The sequence below is a fragment of the Crinia signifera genome, chromosome 5 (assembly GCF_055691185.1).
Source record: "Crinia signifera chromosome 5, ASM5569118v1, whole genome shotgun sequence".
Lineage (NCBI taxonomy): Eukaryota > Metazoa > Chordata > Amphibia > Anura > Myobatrachidae > Crinia > Crinia signifera.
The window spans coordinates 14,000,425-14,020,278 of NC_139221.1; the positions used below are offsets into that span (position 1 = coordinate 14,000,425).

The 19,854-nt window shown below is 44.5% G+C and overlaps 1 protein-coding gene across 1 annotated transcript in view; it reads right to left on the minus strand.

Annotated features, from left to right (window-relative positions):
* The window catches only part of RSPO2 (R-spondin 2), an 89,273-nt gene that overhangs the window by 24,495 nt on the left and 44,924 nt on the right, over nucleotides 1-19,854 (minus strand). Inside the window, exons 3-5 of the mRNA XM_083186696.1 lie at nucleotides 12,576-12,764; nucleotides 1,601-1,744; nucleotides 1,192-1,380 (exon numbers count right to left, since the gene is read on the minus strand). Coding sequence (XP_083042822.1) covers nucleotides 1,192-1,380; nucleotides 1,601-1,744; nucleotides 12,576-12,764 — 522 coding nt within the window. The remainder of the gene's footprint in view (nucleotides 1-1,191; nucleotides 1,381-1,600; nucleotides 1,745-12,575; nucleotides 12,765-19,854) is intronic.

The window sequence follows — 19,854 nt, forward strand, 5'->3', positions numbered from 1 at the left end:
GGCAAAACGCAGTTGACGGTCATCTGACAAATAAGAACCAGGACACGGGTGTGTCCCTTTTTTAATCTTCCTTTAGTGATTTACACCAGCTGAGCTCAGCTTAAAAATTACTTCCAAGGTTTCGCCTGGGCCCAATTACGCCCCAAGGGCTTAATACATCCAACTACAGTATATAAAAGAATAAGACAGTGTTATTAGGGGAGCGGTGAAACGTACGTTTGCGCATCAGGTGTAGCCAAGAAGAGATTTTTAAGAGCGGTCTAGCAGATTTAACAGCCTGGAACCAAAAGATTGCTTCAAAATACCGTAGTCTGAAACTTTTTGTTTTGAAAAACGGTTACTGGACAGCTCCGAGTATAGCCAGACAGACTATTCTCTGTTCACACTAAAATCCAGAATGAGGAAGATTCAAGGCATATATTTACTAAAGTGTGAGTTTTTAGAAGTGGAGATTCTACTTATCATTTATGCAGCGGCTTTCTAGAAGATCAAACCTAAAATCTGATTGGATGGGCACCATCTTAATTTCTAAATATACCTGTAAGTGGGCAGCAGGTGACAATGCTTGTCCACATGTTCGGACCGCAATAAAGTATTTTACCAGCTTACTCCGAAGCTTCATTGCAGCAAGGTGCACCCCTCCTTAGCATTACAGGAACAAGGCCCCAAGGACCAAACATTAAGCATCCACTCTTAGCATTTTGCACATAAACTAGCAAAATTTAGTTACTGGACAGTACATTGTATAATATATTTGGGTATGTGTCATTATCGAAATAGAGGTCAACCGTTAGCTTAATCTATAGTAACCTGCTACCATATTGCCATCAGAAGGCCACCTTCTCAGTCTTAGCACCTACAGTAGGTGCTAGTCTGACTCATCCGGCACAACGTAGGAGGAGAAACTTTACCTGTTGAAGTCATTCAGAGCAAAGTGAAGGTGTCTGTGTAATGTACCTAGCACCCGATTGGTCACCACAGATATTTAAGGTAGTGGCAGAGGTTCTCCCAGTAAAGGGCTACATGGATTCGCCTTTGAACAAATTGCAGTTTTAAATGAACTTAGTATTTCTCCACCAAGGTCCAGAATTTGGGAAGCCCAAATCTTAAGGCCAAATCTTCAGCTGTACAATGTATACAATGACCTCCCACTCAAGACAACACCAGTGGATTATCGGATTCCTCTCTTACCTCCCGGGCAGTGTCTCACAGCCATTTTACATCTTCTGGACTCAGCAATGGTTGGGCAAGGGATCGTGTCCTTTGCCGGCTTCTTCACAATCTGTCGTGTTCTGGTTTCCAGGCCCCACTTAAACCCACACGTTCTGTTATTCCTACTGCACGTTCCCCATTCACTCCAAGGTCCCACCTCGCATCCATCTGGGACACAAAAACAGAACAAAAAAAACACACAGTGAGGTGGAAGTCCATATGCACCAATTGCAAAATCATGACTCGGGATCGGTTGTTACATTAGAACTTTGCAGGTTTTCAGCTAAACATCACTGTAGTATTTCTCAGGTAATAAAGATTTACTCCTGCATTTCAAGCTGAACCAAGTAAGAATCGCAGCAGTTACCATAAAGAGAGATTCACTTACCGACGCACTCCATTGTATCATCCAGTGGGGCAAATCCCTCCGGACATTCCTCAAAGCATCTCCCCTTATGAGAGTAAAAGCCAGATTTGCACTTTGTGCAAAAATCTCTGCTAAAACAAGAGTCGCAATTCTCGATTCTGCACCCTACAACGAGAAGAAGGAAAAAAAAAAAAAAGATAAATGATTTGGCTTGGAGAAACGCTACCTGATATATTGCAAATGTTCCATTACATATTACTGGTTTCATTGACCCATCATGAAAATGTTGAACAGGCTGATTGGTATTCTGCATCCGTACCTCACCGCTAACGCCATCAAAGTATCTATTTTTTCTAGTGTGATATAATATCTCTAATTTGTGACCTTGTATGAACCCTACCGCAATTTTCAGTAAAATGCGTTGAACTTGATATTTTTTCTATTTTTCGTCTATGGGTTTTAGCCATTGGCGAAGCCCTGTATCCTAATTTCCCTGGGCAAAACTTTCTCTCTGGATGCTGTAATGATCAATGCACCGAGCAAAACTGGGATCTCAGACTTTTGAAAATAAAACAGCTGGTGAAACGCGTGTGCTGAAAGCAAAGCGCATCATGTCAAAAGAGGAAATGTACAAGTCAATGAATACATTATAAAAATATATATACACAAGTCAATGAATACATTATAAAAATATATATACAAATATATTTAATAAAGTAAAAAACTGCTAAATGAGAAGTTCCACAACCAGTTACCATTATGCTCCATGCAGGGCGTCATAACCAGAGGAAGAATATGGATGTAAGGTAACTCACCTACCCGATAATGTATTCACAGATGATGAATGGGTCCATCGTTAGTGCTATAATCGTGATATTTCTACGGGTCACATACTAGTGTTGGCCAATATGCTCAATACTTGCTGTTTGTCCCTATAGATCTATACTATAAAGCTAGATGAACCTGTTTGATCTAAAAAGTAATTAAAGTATTATGGAGATATTCAAATGTCTTCCAATATTTCCAACAGTGGAAATATCGACAGTTAATGTGTTCAATCCCGGCCGGGACTCACCATTCCAGCTGGTACTCACTTGCTAAAGACCCGTCTCCGAGTCTGTGTTGTCGGAAACTGCCATGGATTGTCAAATCCACGGCCATTTTGTAAAAAAAAAAAAAACCCACACCAACACTCGTCAGCCAGAACATTGAACTCTGGCTGTCGAGTTCCTGTTGGAAAAACTGAAAACGGCCCCGGATTCTGGCGGTCGGGACATTTCGAAAGTTGAAATCCTGGATTCAGTACCCCCCTTAAACTATTAAAAAGCAGGACAGTCCTGAAAGCTACTGTAGGATATATTTACTGACAGCTACTGCCACTGGGGAAGCCGTAGCAAAACTTGGGGCCTTATTTTAGTTCACTCTTTCTGACAAAATCCTTCTTAGATGGGCAAAACCATGTGCACTGCAGGTGGGGCAGATGTAACTTGTGCAGATATAATTAGATTTGGGTGGGGTTTTACTTCAAAGTGAGATCTATATTGCAGTGTAAAAATAAAGCAGCCAGTATTTTCCCTTCACAGAAACAAAATAACTCACCCAAATCTAATTATCTCTGCACATTTTACATCTGCCCCCCTGCAGTGCACATGGTTTTGTCCATCTAAGAAGGATTTTGTCAGAAAGAGTGAACCAAAATAAGGCCCTTGGAGAGAGGTAAAGTAGAAAAAGATAAAGTATCCACCAAACACTAGAGCTGAGTGGTTGGTGGTGTTATCTCTCTACTTTATCACTCCCCAAGGTTTCATACATAACCTCATACATTATAAGTGAGTATGGGTGCATTGGACCCATAGCAAAAAAATATATATTTATATAAAAAAAAATGAAAAAACAAATCTGGAATTACTACAGAAGTACTGTAAATGTAAAAAAAAAAAAAAAAAAAAATGATATATATATATATATATATATATATATATATATATTTTTTTTTTTTTTTTAAAGATGAAAGATAAAACTGAGTATGTGTTTACCTGCAAGAACAACGGGCACACACGTTATAAATCAGGTGCATTATGGGGAATATGCGGTTAATTTCTGAAACCCAATATTTGGCATCAGCGCAAATCATCCACAGGCGTATGGAGCTACAGCCCGGCGCATTTGGAACTAATTTCAGACGGCACAAATCTTGCACTCTTGGTCAATTGCATAAATCATCTTGGTCTCATTGTGTCTGAGAAATATAGAACTTCTGAAATAACCATTTGCAAATTCCCTGAGGCTGTTTCCAAATGTATAGATTTTAGTTTTTTTTTTATATATATAAAGCAGTCAAGGTCAACTGAGAAATATACGGGCAGAGCCACATGCGTTTTATGCTCTAAAGGAGCCTTTTGTTCAAAAACATTTTATTTATTTATATTCGTGGGTGAAGTAGAGTCGCTAGGATTTGCCTACAGGAAGCCACTCCGCAGTGATAAACTCCAGCAACCACTCTGATATTTGAGACCTCAAAAGCACCTTAAAAAAAAAAAAAAAGTGTGTAAATCTAATGTACACTGTAGATGAACTGTACAGCTAAGGCTCCGGGCCAGTGGTTCTCGACTCCAATCTTCAAGTACCCCCAGCGGGTCATGTTTTCTGGATTTCCATCAGCGGGAACAGGTGAAACAATAACTGATCCAACAAGGCAGATTACATTTTGTGTGCATCATTAAATACATCCAGAAAACATGACCTGTTTGTTTGTGGTACTGGTGTTTAGAACACCGTTCCCCAGAAACGATGGCAATGAAGCTTGGCACCATTAAGATTATTATTATTTTTGTTTATTTATATGGCGCCACAAAGGTTCCGCAGCGCCTAACAATACACGAATGAGCAAACCGTCGATGGCAATATTGTAACCGGCCATCAATGGTAACAGACTATGTGACAGATGACCGTTGATGGTTTCAACTATCGATGGTCATCCATTTTCTTTGACTGGCTGGCCCGTGAGCCAATCAGAATCAGGGGGTGGGGCTTCACAGTTAGGAGACAAAAGGTATGCTCAGTGTCATGGCACCTTGGGGAAAATAAAGAAAAAGAAATATTTAGTTCTGTTGTGCCATCAATGGGGGGAAACCATCTGGCAAAAATATTCTACATCGGCCATAAACCATTTAAGATTATGATTCATGGTTGATAGCCATTCCTTCTAAGAGGCCTTAGTACCTTAGCACTGTCTGATAGCATGCAGAAGTCAGCCACAGGCAAAACTGTCAAGGGCCGACTAATGAATGTCTGAATCCTGCATTACCACACCCTTACCTGCCTAAATCCATAAACATTGGCGGATCTAGGGGTGGGCAAGCAGGGCAATTGCTCAGGTGCTGTGATCTGAGAATGAGGTCGCAGTAATCTGACGGCACCTGCCCAACTCACTGGGCAGTATTCAATGATAAATTACGCGATGTGCAGTGAATCCTGTTTAGGATTCGCTGCACATTCACAGGGTTTCGGAGGGCTGCAGGATTCACTGCCAGCCCTCCCTATCACCCTATTCAACGCACAGGGGCTAGCTGCCCCTGACGGCGAATACCGCCGGGAGCCAGGGTACCGCGGCAGGCAGGGATATGGAAGCCTCCCTGCCTGCCCCAGAATGTGTTGGCGGGAGGAGGGCTCCAGGGGACACAGGGAGCAGAAGCTGCCCCCCCGGGAGAGCTGGCAGGGGACACAGGTAGGGCGCCGCTGCACTGCTCCCGCTCGTGCATATGTAATGAGCGGGAGCAGTGTGAAGTGAATATATGAATATGTAATGAGCGGCTCCCGGCCCCCTGCTGGCGAATGTGTTTAAAAAAAAATGTTAAAAAAATACTATAAATAAAAATTAAATATATATTCATGTGCTCCAAGCACATGAATAAAAATAGCATGTCCCTTCACAGAAGAAAAAAAAATCTGATTTTTTGAAAAAAAAAAGCCTATTTTAAAAGATCACTTTCCAGTTCACCTTAAAAAGATGTTGAACGCAAAACGGTGAATCATGGCGAAAATCATGCTGAAAGCAGTTCTCCATCCTAGCATTGAATACACTCTTGGCGAATCCCAGTGAAAACCCCATTGAAATACACCAGAGAATTGCAGCAAGCATGAAATGGAGAACTGGCCGGCATTCACTGTTCGCTTTAAGTGAACATTGAATAGGGTGAATCAGATTTTCAGTGAAAAAGATTCACCGCAAGGAGTGAAAACAGCCAGATTCGCCCTAAAAAAAATTGACGAATCGGGAGCATTGCATACTGCCCACGATCTGCACAGTGTGGCTGGTGTTCGGTTCCCTCCCGTTTTGTGCAGAACACCAGGGCAGCCATGATATTACTCATGGAATTCTGGGAGCGGCTGTGGAGGAGAGGACATACTCCAGTAGCAAGGAGAAATAACCTTCCTGCCTTCACAAGGTTCGATAATGGGCTGAACCCTCCTGAACATTGGTTTAATGCACACATAAATCCACAGCGCTGTATTTATTTACAGTTTCTTATATAGCGCAGCAATTTCCATTGCGCTTTACAATTTTCAAATAATATTTGGTCATTCACATCAGTCCTTGTGACAATGGAGCTTACACTCTATATTCCCACGTAACCTACCAGTATATATTTTGGGATTGTTGGAGGAAACCCACACAATATTACCGTGGAACATACAAACTCCAAACAGTTAAGGCCATGGTGGGAACTGGCCCCATGGCCTCAGCACTGTGAGGCAGTAATGCACAAATCATTACTCCGCCTGTGCTGCCCCAAATGTGGCTATATAAATATATAGCAGCTCAGATTAGGGAAAGGTAACGTGAAATTACTTTTGCTTTTTAATGAACTCATCATACAAACCAGATTAAAGCCTAAACTGTACATAGACCATTTGGGAATTACCATACGGGTTTATCTAGATTAACTCTGACACAAATAATCAACAACAATTTGTTCAGAGGTCAGTTCGAATAATACAGTGAATGAAGACTAAAAAGAAAGAAACCTACAGACAACGTACAAGACAATTACAGAAATGATGTGTTCGCGGCGAAGGGCTGAACAAAAGCCAGATTAGCCAGTTATGCCAAACTCGCAGCGACATCAAAGGCGATTGGATAAGACGATTGAAGCAAAGTGACATTTAGACTTTCTATTACTCTGTCTGGGAAGCCTGGCACACGGCCAAATCCAGCGATACTTTCCGAGACTGTAATAATGAGTAATAACATCTGCCGTTATCTTTTGATCAATTATAACATGGCAAACACAGTGTGGATCCATCAGCAGACCAACAATTTATTATGAAAAAGTAGTACAGATCCCCCTTCCGCGAGATTAACTCTCAATAGGATTACCCGTACGGGCATATGAGGCACTTGGTGAACAGGTTGTTGAAGTTCTAAAGATGATTTCTCACACGTATGATGTAAAATGGTTTAGATTACTACTTTTGTTCTTCTCATGCATCATAGTCCCATTGCCTACATTCTCCCTGTGCATCCTAGTCCCATTGCCTACAGTCTCCTTGTGCATCCTAGTCCCATTGCCTACAGTCTCCTTGTGCATCCTAGTCCCACTGCCTACATTCTCCCTGTGCATCCTAGTCCCATTGCCTACATTCTCCCTGTGCATCCTAGTCCCATTGCTAACATTCTCCCTATGCATCCTAGTCCCACTGCCTACATTCTCCCTGTGCATCCTAGTCCCATTGCCTACATTCTCCCTGTGCATCCTAGTCCCATTGCTCACATTCTCCTCATGCCTCCTAGTCCCATTGCCTATAGTCTCCTCGTGCCTCCTAGTCCCATTGCCCACATTCTCCCTGTGCATCCTAGTCCCATTGCCTACAGTCTCCTCATGCCTCCTAGTCCCATTGCCCACATTCTCCCCGGGCGTCCTAGTCCCATTGCCCACATGTTCCCATGCATCCTAAATCCCACTGCCCACAATCTTCCCATGTGTCCTAGTCCCATTGCCCACATTCTTCCCATGCATCCTAGTCCCATTCCCCACATTTTCCCAGTGCGTCCTAGACACATTGCCCACATTCTCGTCTGCATCCAAGTCCCTTTGCCCACATTCTCGTCATGCATCCTAGTCCCATTGCCCACATTCTCGTCATGCATCCTAGTCCCATTGCCCACATTCTCCTTGTGCGTCCTAGTCCCATTGCCCACATTCTCCTTGTGCGTCCTAGTCCCATTGCCCACATTCTCCTTGTGCTTCCTAGTCCCATTGCCCACATTCTCCTTGTGCTACCTAGTCCCATTGCCCGCATTCTCCTTGTGCTACCTAGTCCCATTGCCCACATTCTCCTTGTGCTTCCTAGTCCCATTGCCCACATTCTCCTTGTGCTTCCTAGTCCCATTGCCCACATTCTCCTTGTGCGTCCTAGTCCCATTGCCCACATTCTCCTTGTGCTTCCTAGTCCCATTGCCCACATTCTCCTTGTGCTTCCTAGTCCCATTGCCCACATTCTCTGTGTATCCTAGTCACATTGGCCATGAAATACTGCGACATCTCGGAGAGAACCATATGGGAAGCTGCACGATCACATGTTATATATTGTATTCAGAAGGACCGAATACGATATCGCATGTCATCCCAGCAATGGAAAATCCTTAGGGGGGGTACACACCAGAACGATTAGGGCTCAATTCCATCAATCTGGATCCAATTCCGACCGATTGGATGCAGATTGTATGTAGATTGGGCATGTTTAGGTCCAATTCCGATCCGATTCCAATCCGATGCGCGTCCCCGCTGTCGTTTGGTCGTTTTACAGATCCTACCTGCTGCAGTGAGGATCTATAAAAGATCCATTCAACTGGATACTGACTCAGATCGGATTGGGATCAGATTGGATGCAGATCGTTAGCAGATTGTGTGCTCCAACAGATCGTGCGAGCATCACACAATCTGCTAACGATCTACTAACAATCAGGATCGTTCTGGTGTGTACCAGGCCTTAGTGCAGCCCTTGAGATCTCCGGCTCCGATCTGAGGTGTGGTCCTGCGCATCGGGTTCGGAGATTAAAAAAACGCGATTCGTCACTTTTTATTCGATTTATTCAGCTTGATGCGTCGGAATTGGATGAAATGTGCCCAGATCGCATGTATGGGGCCTTTAGACACATTTTCGGCAAGAAAAGACAAGTGATGTTAGCAGAGCAGTACGGAACCTGCCAGGCATCTTGTACTACATAGAGGCTAGGTGTAGGAGGACACATCTGCGGCGTCAAAATGATCTTCATTTTATTCGCAAGAAACCCACTTCAATATGCATTCAATTATGAAGCCGTAAGAATCAAAATAGATGACAAATGACAAAAAATAGGGCTATGAAGGAGGGACACACCTTCAAAGTCGGCGACTCTCCCGGAAATGAAGGACAGCCGATAAAATCCACAAGCACACATCGGCCTGACAATACCTTTTTTAAACAAGCCATATTGACTCTATACTAAAATGAAGAATTTCTGAAAACTGGTTTTATTCATGTGGTCCAAAAAGGGCTCTTTCCACGACGTCATGCCGACGCTGCGATCATTCCGCTTCTGACATGTATTGTTGGAAAAAGCAGAGCAGGATAATGAAGGTTTTGTTCGCAGGTTGTCATACTGTGACAGCAGCAAAGGGAAGACATCAATATATTGTCATGAAAAGGGAGAGCGAGCCTCTCAGGCAGCTGATTGTACAGTCAGCGCTCTGTACACGGCTGGCAGATCATGTGAACGGCTTCACTGCACGTCAGTCGGAAACACTCCGAGGATCATATAGATTCTTTAGGCTGAACAATGTACAAAAGGAAACGTTTTGTCTTTTCTTAAACTGAAGCCCTGAAGACAGGGAGTGACATTATCTCTAAAGATTAAATAAAAAAATCAGTTCATGAAAGAACAATTCAATACATTGACTTTTCCATCGGCCAGTAATGGACAAGCTAAGCACGTGTGTCAGTGTATGCATGCAGATTTGTACTAGGGCTTGTGTGTAGGTCATGATTTCATATGGAGCGGCCATTTCTCGCAGTGCGCATGATCCGCAGCAGAACATGGGCAACGGTGACAAACTGCGGCCGTCCCAGAGTGACGCATAGGTCAGCCATATTCTCTCTTGCGGCTGTGTGGGTGGTGTTAGGCACTAACAGGGCATTAGCAAATAGGATTAGAATCCCAAGGACAGGAACGGCGGGCTTTTCGGAGGTGGGTCACAAGGATTGTGCTGCTGCAAACGTGCACTGATATCATTGGCGGCCAGAGGCGTACCTAGATATTCATAGGCCCCATAGCAAAAGTTAGTAAAGGCCCCCTATTTACACCATTGTTGGCAGCTACTTACGCCAAGTGATGGATACAGGCAATCTGCCTAGATTTCCCAACATGCAATGCGGGATTCAGAGATATTGGCCAAGATGTAATAGGGTGCGATTTCTAAGAATGTGCGATTTTTCTCCGACATCGCACGTTTGGTAAAAATTGCACATGTAATAGTGTGCAATTTTCAGTAAAAATTGCACCTTACGCTGTGACCCAATAAAAAAAAAAAAAAAACAATTCAAATTCACATCCAGATGTTTTGTCATAGTGCTCTGCTCCGGAGGAGGTCAGACCTGATTGGATGTAAGTGTCTCCATGGAAATGCCTACATCCAATCAGGGCTAAGCTGAGCCCTGAATTGGTTTAGGGGAGTCCCAATGACTGAGGTCAATGGTGTTACCATGACGCACGTCCCTGGGATTCCCTTAATGGTCAAAAGATGTGACAGTTATGCGGCTCCTCTAGTCCGGGGGATAGAGACATGAGTTTTTTCATTTTTTATCCCTGAACCCTCTACCGGAGAAGCCGATACCTATCAAGCGTGGGTACCAGGTATGGTGAGTATGTCTGATTGAGTGTGTGTTTGCATGTATGTGAATAAAAGTGTACTTTCCGTGGAGTGTGTGTGCATTTATTTCTACATTGGTTATGCAGTGGGACTACAAGTCCCAGCAAGCTCATTAATGCCCTGCATGCTGGGACTTGCGGTTGCCCAAGTTTCACTGCATAACCCAATGTAAAATTGAAAATCAATTTTTTTTCTTTACACAAAAACCATCAACCCGTTAGGGGACCTTGTATAAAAAGTGTCCCCACAGCTGTGGCATGACACTGCCGGCTGTTGCAGCCCGGTCCTGGTTTAAAAATACAGGGGGGGACCCCTACTCATTTTGTCCCCCATATTTTTGGAACAAGGACCAGTCCAAGAGCCTGGTCCCTTAAATACGGGGTTACCCATCACTCCCCCCCCCCCCCCCCTCCCCTGCCCGTATCTGGGAAACTGAGCCTGAGTCTAGTTATGCTGAGGGAGGAGGACCCCACACCATTTTTTTTTAAAGGTTACCAAAAAAGCACATCCCCATTACTACAAACTGTAATACCCATTACATACAATGCCACACACTGTAATACCCATTACATATAATGCCACACACTGTATTTCTCATTACACATAATGACACACACCATAATGCCCATTACACATAATGACACACACCGTAATGCCCATTACACATAATGACACACACCGTAATGCTCATAACACATAATGCCGCACACCGTAATGTCCATTACACATAATACCTGAGACCGCAATACCCATTACACATAATGCCACACACCGTAATGCCCAGTACACATTATACCACACAATGTAATTCCTACTACAAATTATACTACACACCATAATGCCTTTTACATATTAAGTGAAGCTTACCTACATGCTCATTGCCAAGAGTTACATACTGCTTGCCTGGGGGAGGATGTTATTCTCATTGCCACGGGGGATTGCAACGGTGGAAGTTACATGCTTTTTGGGGAGCTACATGCTCATTGCTAGGGGGCAGTTACATGCTAGTTGCTAGGGGCAGTTACATGCGAATTGCCATGGGGGGAGTTATAGGCTTGTTGTCAGGGCGAGGGGCTGCATGCTTGTTGCCAAGTGGACTTGCATGCTAGTTGCCTGGGTGTTACTAAAAGCACTCTGCACTCCTGTCATCGGCCGGACCTCTCATGTCTGTCTCCTCCAAGGCAGTGGCCATTTTGGAAGGGTTTCCAGCGACAGAATGTGAGTGCGGCGCTGCGACCGCTGTGGGTTGCAGGCCAGATGCATCAGCAGAGAGGGGTGTGTTTGATATTAGGGCGTGCCTGGGAACACCCGGAACCCCCATCTGCATGCCTATGGTGGTGAGCCACAGTGCAACAATATGATTGGGACCCCCCTCTTTCACCCCAAAACAAGATCACAATATGCAACACAGCAGTGGGTGACAGGGAGAAGGAGAAGGTGACAGGGAGAGGCAGAGGGTGGCAGGGAGAGGGTGAAGGGGACGGAAGTGTAATTTAGCCTCCCACATTTTGCCTGTTTCAGTAGGAAGTGGGCAGGACAATAAAATTAAAGTAAATAAAATAATAATAAAAAAAAATTTGAAAGTCTCCTACAAGAATGTTCTTGTTGACATTCTAATCATGTCAACACTTTACTGATGCCAACACAGTCTATGCAGACTTGCAATATGGACATAATGACACAAAGCGCCCAAAAAATCCAATTCTAACTTCAATTTAAATTAATGTTGCAAAGGAGCTTATGTACCCCTTTATATTAGGCTTACACTATCACAGCATTTTAGGAAACTGCAATTCAGTATACAGTAATATACAATAAACCGAAGAAAAATAAATAATTACTGTTGCAGAACGTAACGGGTGACTTATCTCAGGTCGCACAGGTGTGGGTGACAAGTGGGGGTAGGGTTTGTTATACGGCCCTATTAAAACGTGACAATACATTCTAACGCATACCCAACTGATTTTGCAAGGGAAACTAAAAGGATTCAACGTTGGACGTACATGCTCCAATGCAATAACTTTGGGTGGGATTGACCGCGGACTATCACATCAAACAGAGACGTAGGCCATAAATCCTCTTACTTGAACATCTGTTCATGTCGGGCGATCGTAGTCCATAGTATCCTGAAGGACAGGAATGCAAGCACTCTCCAAACTGTCTCATCCCTTCCCTCCGCAGGAAGAAGAACAGCTTCGGCTGGCATCGGATGCACCCGTTGTCCTTCGAGCACGACAGGCAACCTTTGCACGATGGATTCGTCCCATAATTGGCTGTAAAGTAAAATAAGAACAATTAGAATAAATAATTGAATGGAAGGATGTCAATGGTTTAAAAAAAATAAGAGGAAGATAAAATATCAACAGATCATAGTGCAACCTCTAACCTTTCCCAGGTTACTTGTTGGGCAGTTATCTATGATTGTGAGCCTGCAGTCTATGCAAGTGGCGAAATGCGTATAGCCAGACACAACTGTTCCTATGCACTCACGCACCGAGTGGATAATAAGGAGGAACATGTCCCGGTTTGTAATGCTCCGGTTGCAGTATAAGTGACAATGGACAGTGATACTTGGGGGGGGGGGGGGGAATTCTGGTTGGTTTGCACAAGCAAATTCCTTCTTTAATGGACAAAACCATGTGCACTGCAGGTGGGGCAGATGTAACATCTGCAGAGAGAGTTGGAATGGGTGAGGAGGTGGACGTTCAAACTGAAATCTAAATTGCAGTGTAAGAATAAAGCAGCCAGTATTTACTCTGCACAGAAACAAAATAACTCCCCCAAATCCAACTCTCTGCACATGTTGCATCTGCCCCACCTGCAGTGCACATGGTTTTGTCCATTAAAGAAGGAGTTTGCTTCTGAAAACCAACCAGAATCACCCCCACTGTGTACTGCTCGAACACCTATGACAACTTCCTAGAGGTACATAAACTATATGCGCCTGCAGTGCAACCTGCAATATCAACAGATGTGTTTCCGGTTTGACAATTTCTGATGCACAAGGTGAGATGTATCAAAGGTTGCCTTTAGAGTAACCAATCAGCTTCTAACTCCTTTATCTAGCACCTTGAATAAAATAACAGAAGCTTATTGGTTGCCATGGGCAACTTCTATTCTTTGTATCTTCAGATGCTTTGATACATTTCCCCCAAGAGGTTAAGCTTGGATATCATCAATAGAGACAGTTTGAAAAACAACAGTTAGAAGCGGATTAGTTTATACTTTATCTCTCACAATTTTATCTCTATCCAAGCTTTGATAAATTACCCCAGGGAAATTCCCAGTTGGGCCCCCACCTGGGATCATCTTCAAGGCTGTGAACTTGCATTATTATGATTTACTGTACTGTGTGGCGTATCGTCTACAGTCTACTCCTGCCCCCAATTAAGTGGGCAACTCTCTGGGCCAGCCACCACCATCCACAGGCCCCCTGCTTTCCTTCCACAGCCGGGGGTGGATTACCCAATTTGCAGTGAATTACATCATCAAGGCCCCATCCCTGCCTGTAATCTCGACATTGTGTAGCGGGGTCAGGTCAGCGATGATGCGATTTTGTGGACATACCCCTACCCAGTGTCACAAACCATGCCCCAAAATGCCTCACCACTCCCCCTGCCATCCCAAGCCAGGAGCAACCCGTATATTGGCAATTATGCTCTTTAATGGTCAGGCAAACCATTGTGGTGGCTGGTCACACCCCCTCTGGAGACTGGCCACACCCCCTAAACATGGTCCCTTACCACAGCATTCCCTCTGTTGGCCCTTCACACCCCTGTCAGACACTGAATACTCTCCTTGATCCCTTGAGGCCCCCCATACACTTGTATGACATCTCCCCTTGGAGAAGTGCCACACAATCCCCCTCCTTGAGCTGCCTGGATCTCTTAGCGGGCGACAGGAGCGCATGCAAAATATCTGCGATTCTAAATCGCCCTAGTGTACAGCCAGTTTAAGAGGTGAAAAGTTTTTGTTTTGTTTTTACATAAAGATTTTAGAATCAACACAAAAACAAAAAAGTTAACATCAATTCAGAAACATTTGTGGCACAAAAAAAAATCATTAGAAAGACGGCGGTAATGAGTGAGAATTTGCTGCGTCTGTCAGACTCCGGCCCGCCCTGTGTTTATTGCACTATACCCTGTAGGGATTACACATAGCTGCACTGTGTCAGCAGCCTAGAACCTGCCCTTTGATGTCGCTGCTACCAGGCAGCTCGCACACGACTGAGAAATGACAGTGACACGCGGCGATTATTCCAGATTCCATGTACCAGGGAAAATAAATGAAATGGCAATCAGACTCGCAAATGGAAAAACATTAAGTGAAAAGGGCCATTATTGCATCGGAGATTGGTTTACATGTCACGGTGTTATGTTTCCAAACATGCATAAATATTCTGGCGTAATGCAATCATTCAGTTTGAGCAGGCAGCACATTGCGGCAGAATGCACCACAAAAACAGCGCTGTTCTCGATTGCAAGAAGCTTTGACGATGTCCAACTAGACACCGGCGCTCGTGAAGAGAGAGAGTCACATTATAAAACTATAGGGTGTAAAAATGCTACAGTAATTCCCAGGGCACCAATGATATAGTCTATTCCATCAAATAAATCCCCAAGCTAGGGGACCGTTAGGAAGTCGCACAATTGTGGTATAAAAACACAGTAGCAACCAATCTTTGCCTAGTCCCCAGCGAGATCTGGATGATGGGTCAACGGTGTCTTTGGTTGGTGTGCACAAGGAAGTCATAAAGTAAAGGTAGACACAAGCAGCAGGTCAACAGTTTTCATGATTTCTTCCTACATTTTTGGAACTTTTCCGCACTTTACCAGCCACGTACACAGCAAAGTGGCCTGAAGCCTGGCAAGGATACGTGGTACACTGATTGGGGATCCACGAGCTGAAGTGTACAAATTACCACCAAAAAAACCACGAAAAAATAATGGTTGACCATTTCACGTGTTGACATTTTGCTTGTGTCAACCACATAATGTCAACCCTAGTTGCCTGTTAAATCTGTTTGAGGGGGAGAGATGGGTGACAATGTGTCGTGATGGTGTTCATGACTTATGTCTTATCCAGTCATTTCCCACGTGCAGGTTGTCTCTGCAGAAGCTTCGGTTTGAGACCCTTTTGGCCAACCCCCGGCTACCGCCCTCGCCATATCTTGCCCAGTAGGAGCCGATGTAGACTGATTCTGTACAGTTCTGAAGATCTAATATGATATGATCTGTCAAGAGCCTTGAGTCTTTTGGGAGAATGAGCCCTATACAAGCAAAATGATTAGTGCGCCAGACGGAACAGACCATAGTGGATCCATATATAAATTTAAAGTGGTCATATTGCCTATACACAGTTGAAGAAGCCCTTTGCCTTGTTAATAATGAATTGATGGTCTGATAAGAGGTTTACGTTAGAAAATGGCCTTTAGTAATGATCGCTAGATGTGGGCTGCGCTTCACTTTAGTAACACAGTTGAAGAATATGGAATTGTAATTTCCCAATGGCAATTCTTTTCCAATAGTGGAACCAGCAAGCTAGCGGTTATTTCCTGAACACATGAGAGTCGGGAGCTGATTGGCTAGGAGCGCCAGTTATCATACATAACGAGTTTCATTATTCGTCGATCAATGAGCTACTTAACCCTTTGAGTGCGAATTCAATTTGTCAAAAGAGGTGTGAAAAATGCCAAGCAAACATTTTTAATTCATTATAATGACCTGTCATGTTTACCTTGCATAGGAAATATATGTATTTTTTTTAAACAACATTTATTTGAATTTATATAACAAATGTGAGCGACGCTGGTATTTTAAGCGGGTATTTTGCACCTCTCTCAGAGATGTGGGCACTCAAAGGGTCAATATTATTGCTATTATAAAGTGTTGTTAATATTGTATAAACAGAAAGCGTATAGTCCAATTGGAAGTGTCGCCCGTAGTAATCAGATTTTACCTAGCATTTATTTAGAGACATCTTCCTCTAAACCAATTTGCTTATCCCTATTTTTTTAGCCCAGTCATTCATATAGTACAGATATAAACTCATATGGGGGTTTATTCAATTAATGGATGACATGGGAGAGGTGGAGAGGTGATTTTAGGGTCAGACAGCCCGTAGGCCAACATTATCAGTCTCCCCCTATCATGTTACTGCCCCCTTCGTGTTGGGGCACCCTGATCGCCAAAGCAGCGCCAACCTCATCCCCCCTCCACCATGAGCATTTACTTCCCATTGCTGCATCCTCCCCCCAAGTATCACGTGCCACTGGGGGAGGTGCGCCATTCAGATTACCTTGCAATGCCAGCCCTTTGTCACCCTGATTTTGCTCCTAATATGCGCAAATTTACTTTGTAGCCCCATATTGTTACTAAAGTGCAAATTGATGCTGTTTTAGTGACCCTCTTAACTGAAATTACCCCATTGGTGTCACAGGTCACTGAGGTCCTAAATCATGAAAACTAAAAATGAGAGATCCATGCACAGCAACTACCAACAGCATACAGCGTGGTACTATATGTTGTTTATAGCCTTCGCCTCCCATTATTACCCACAATCCCCAGCTGTTCATATACATTTCTTTCTTAGAATTTTCAGTTGCTATTGGTTTAAAATAAAGCAAGCTCATGGAATTGAGTTAGAGGTTCTAGATTCCCCTTAAGCCCATTAAGGTGACATCATACTAACACCAATCAGAGATCCATTACAAGAGATACAGTTACCCCCCGAATATCCATAAAGATACAGATATTGATTTTCATTCATATTAAGTGGTTTTCTCTCCCTGCTCAGTTCTCTGATCCCAGATACAGCAAGTTTATACATGTCGGTGAGGTCTGTAACAAATGCATGGCAATGACGCACTTACTAGAGGTAGGGGTACACCATTCTAGACAACAACTAATAAGAGATGGGTAACATTGCGTTATGGGATTCCAGAAGCTTGCACTCTAATGAACAGCACTACTGCCACAGTGGATAACTTACAGCACTGTGGTCTAGATAACCACCAGTGGCGGCTCCAGGAAGGGGGTGGGGGGGTGGGTTGTTTAGAGCTGCAGCATTTTTCAAAATTCAAACACGGGAACCACACCAACTGCCATTCCAAAACTGACTCACTGGCAGTGGGTGTGGCTCCCCTTTTTGTATTTAGCACTGTGCTGCAGCCCCTCCTCTGGAGCCTCCACGGATATCGACCAAAACAGTAGCAGGACAATTGGTCAACGGTCAATAGGTCGACATGCATCAGGTAGACAGGTACAAAAGGATGGAATGATTAAAAGGTCAACATGTAAATTGTCGACTTGACAGCAGTCTGCATACATATGGTTGATACGTTTTTTCTTCAACTTTTTCATCATTTACCATACACGTGGATTGTCCAGAATCATGGCAAGTGACTCCAGCCCACGAATGTACACGGTTCCATGGTTTATTTTGTGTGTGGATACACACAAAATAAAAAAGTGTTGACCTTTTTTGGGTCTGGTATAGCTATAATGTGTGCATGACGTCAGTCACAGAGGCGTAGCTACCGTAAGGCAGCCACCGCCCGGGCACTCTGGTCAGACCCCGACCCGACAAAATGGCTGCCCCCTAATAGCAGACAGTTTTTAAGGATGCTAGAGGAGGCCGCCGCCGTCTGCTGTACGGGGGCAGCCATTTTGTCGTGTCATTTTTCATTACTACAGGAGACGGAGCCCGGAGGCTATCTGCGGTGCCGGACTGAATGCGGGGCCGGCGGCGGCATGCGGAGGGGTAAGGTAATTTTTTGGCAGGGGGGGCGCCACAATATTAGTTACGCCTCTGGTCAGTCATTTTTGGCGATCTGCGGCAGAAATAAAAGTCAGTTTAGACTGACTAATTAACGAAGGCGAGAAAAATCATTCAATGGTCGGGCATTCCTTGGGGTGGTGGGCAGCGCTGACCTGTTCGTGAGGCTGGTCTGAATCAGGCCCAATGTACATTGATTCTCCCAGCGTTTGTTTAAGTTTCCACCAGGGCTCTGGCTTTCTCCTGTACTCCAAATACACACTGGTAGTAGGATAGTTACATTTGGATGAATAACTAAGCTACAGAGCCTGAATAAGGGAGGGGCAACAGGGTGGCCGTACCTGAGCCCCCACACACTGCATTTATACGCACCGGAGGAGTCAGCTGTTCATTAACAGCGACCATTAAAGTCATGTACAGTCATCTCGCGGGTAGTGAAGGGAGAGCGACAATGACGTGTTGCCCCTAGACATGCTGTTGTTCCTTGGGGGGTGTCAAGGTAGAGCGTGAGTGAGTATCATGAGTGGGGGCTTTGGCAGCAACTTTTAGTAAGCCTGTCGCTGTGTAGTGGGGGATGGCAGCCAGCTGACCCACGGGCGAGGGCTGCTGCAGTGAATGGGGGTGCTGGCGGGCTTCTGCCCGGGCTCTACCCTCTGTCAGAGCGCCCGGGCCTGGCACAGTTGTACCCATAGCACCCCCCTGCCGGCGGCCCTGCAGGGAAGCGTGTTACATAGAAGGGCCTGACGCACTGCACTGAGCCAGGTCCTTGTACACTAAAGTACTGTAACACACACACACACAGTCAGGCATGCATATACTGTGGAATCAGGCGGTTGGAATCCCGACCCTTTGTCCCTCTATGGGTGTCCACTACACCCATAGAGGGAGAATAAAATAGTGTTCCAAGCGTAGCGAGCCCACAAGGGGTGGGGGGGGGGATCCATGGCACCCCCTTGTCTGCATTTCGGCGGTCGGGATTCCAGTCTCTGTATTTCGACCGTCGGGATTTCATACCGAATCCGTAGAATCTATATATAGATCCTATATGCAATGAAAATTCAATTCCTGTTGGTAATGGACGGTCGCACGGCCGAGACGCAGATGGCAGATGGGCATGCATATAGATACATATGCATGCCCGGCTGTGTCTTGGCCGTGCGACCGTCCATTACCAACAGGAATTTCATTTTTACCCCTGTTCCCCGACAACTGCACTAGTTAAAAGCCCATCAAGACTGGTTCCGGTTGATAGGTCTACAGTGTCTAGACAGACCCTTGATGGCTAACCTTGACACTCCAGCTGTTGTTGAACTACACATCCCAGCATGCTCTGCTTCAGTTTTGCTATTTGGCAATGCTAAATCCAAGGAGATAGACAGTCAGTAGGTCTACCCCAAAAGGTCACAGGCAATTGATTGTGCCAACGGTCAAAGAGACAAAACCAATCTATCACAATCCTGACTTGCGGTTCCCACATTACGAAAATCCATCTGCCCCTCGTGGAGGTGGCAAGAAATATACAACAGTTGACGTTTGAGAGAGGAAGTGTATAGAAGTCTGACAACTGCTACGTATATCAATCAAAGT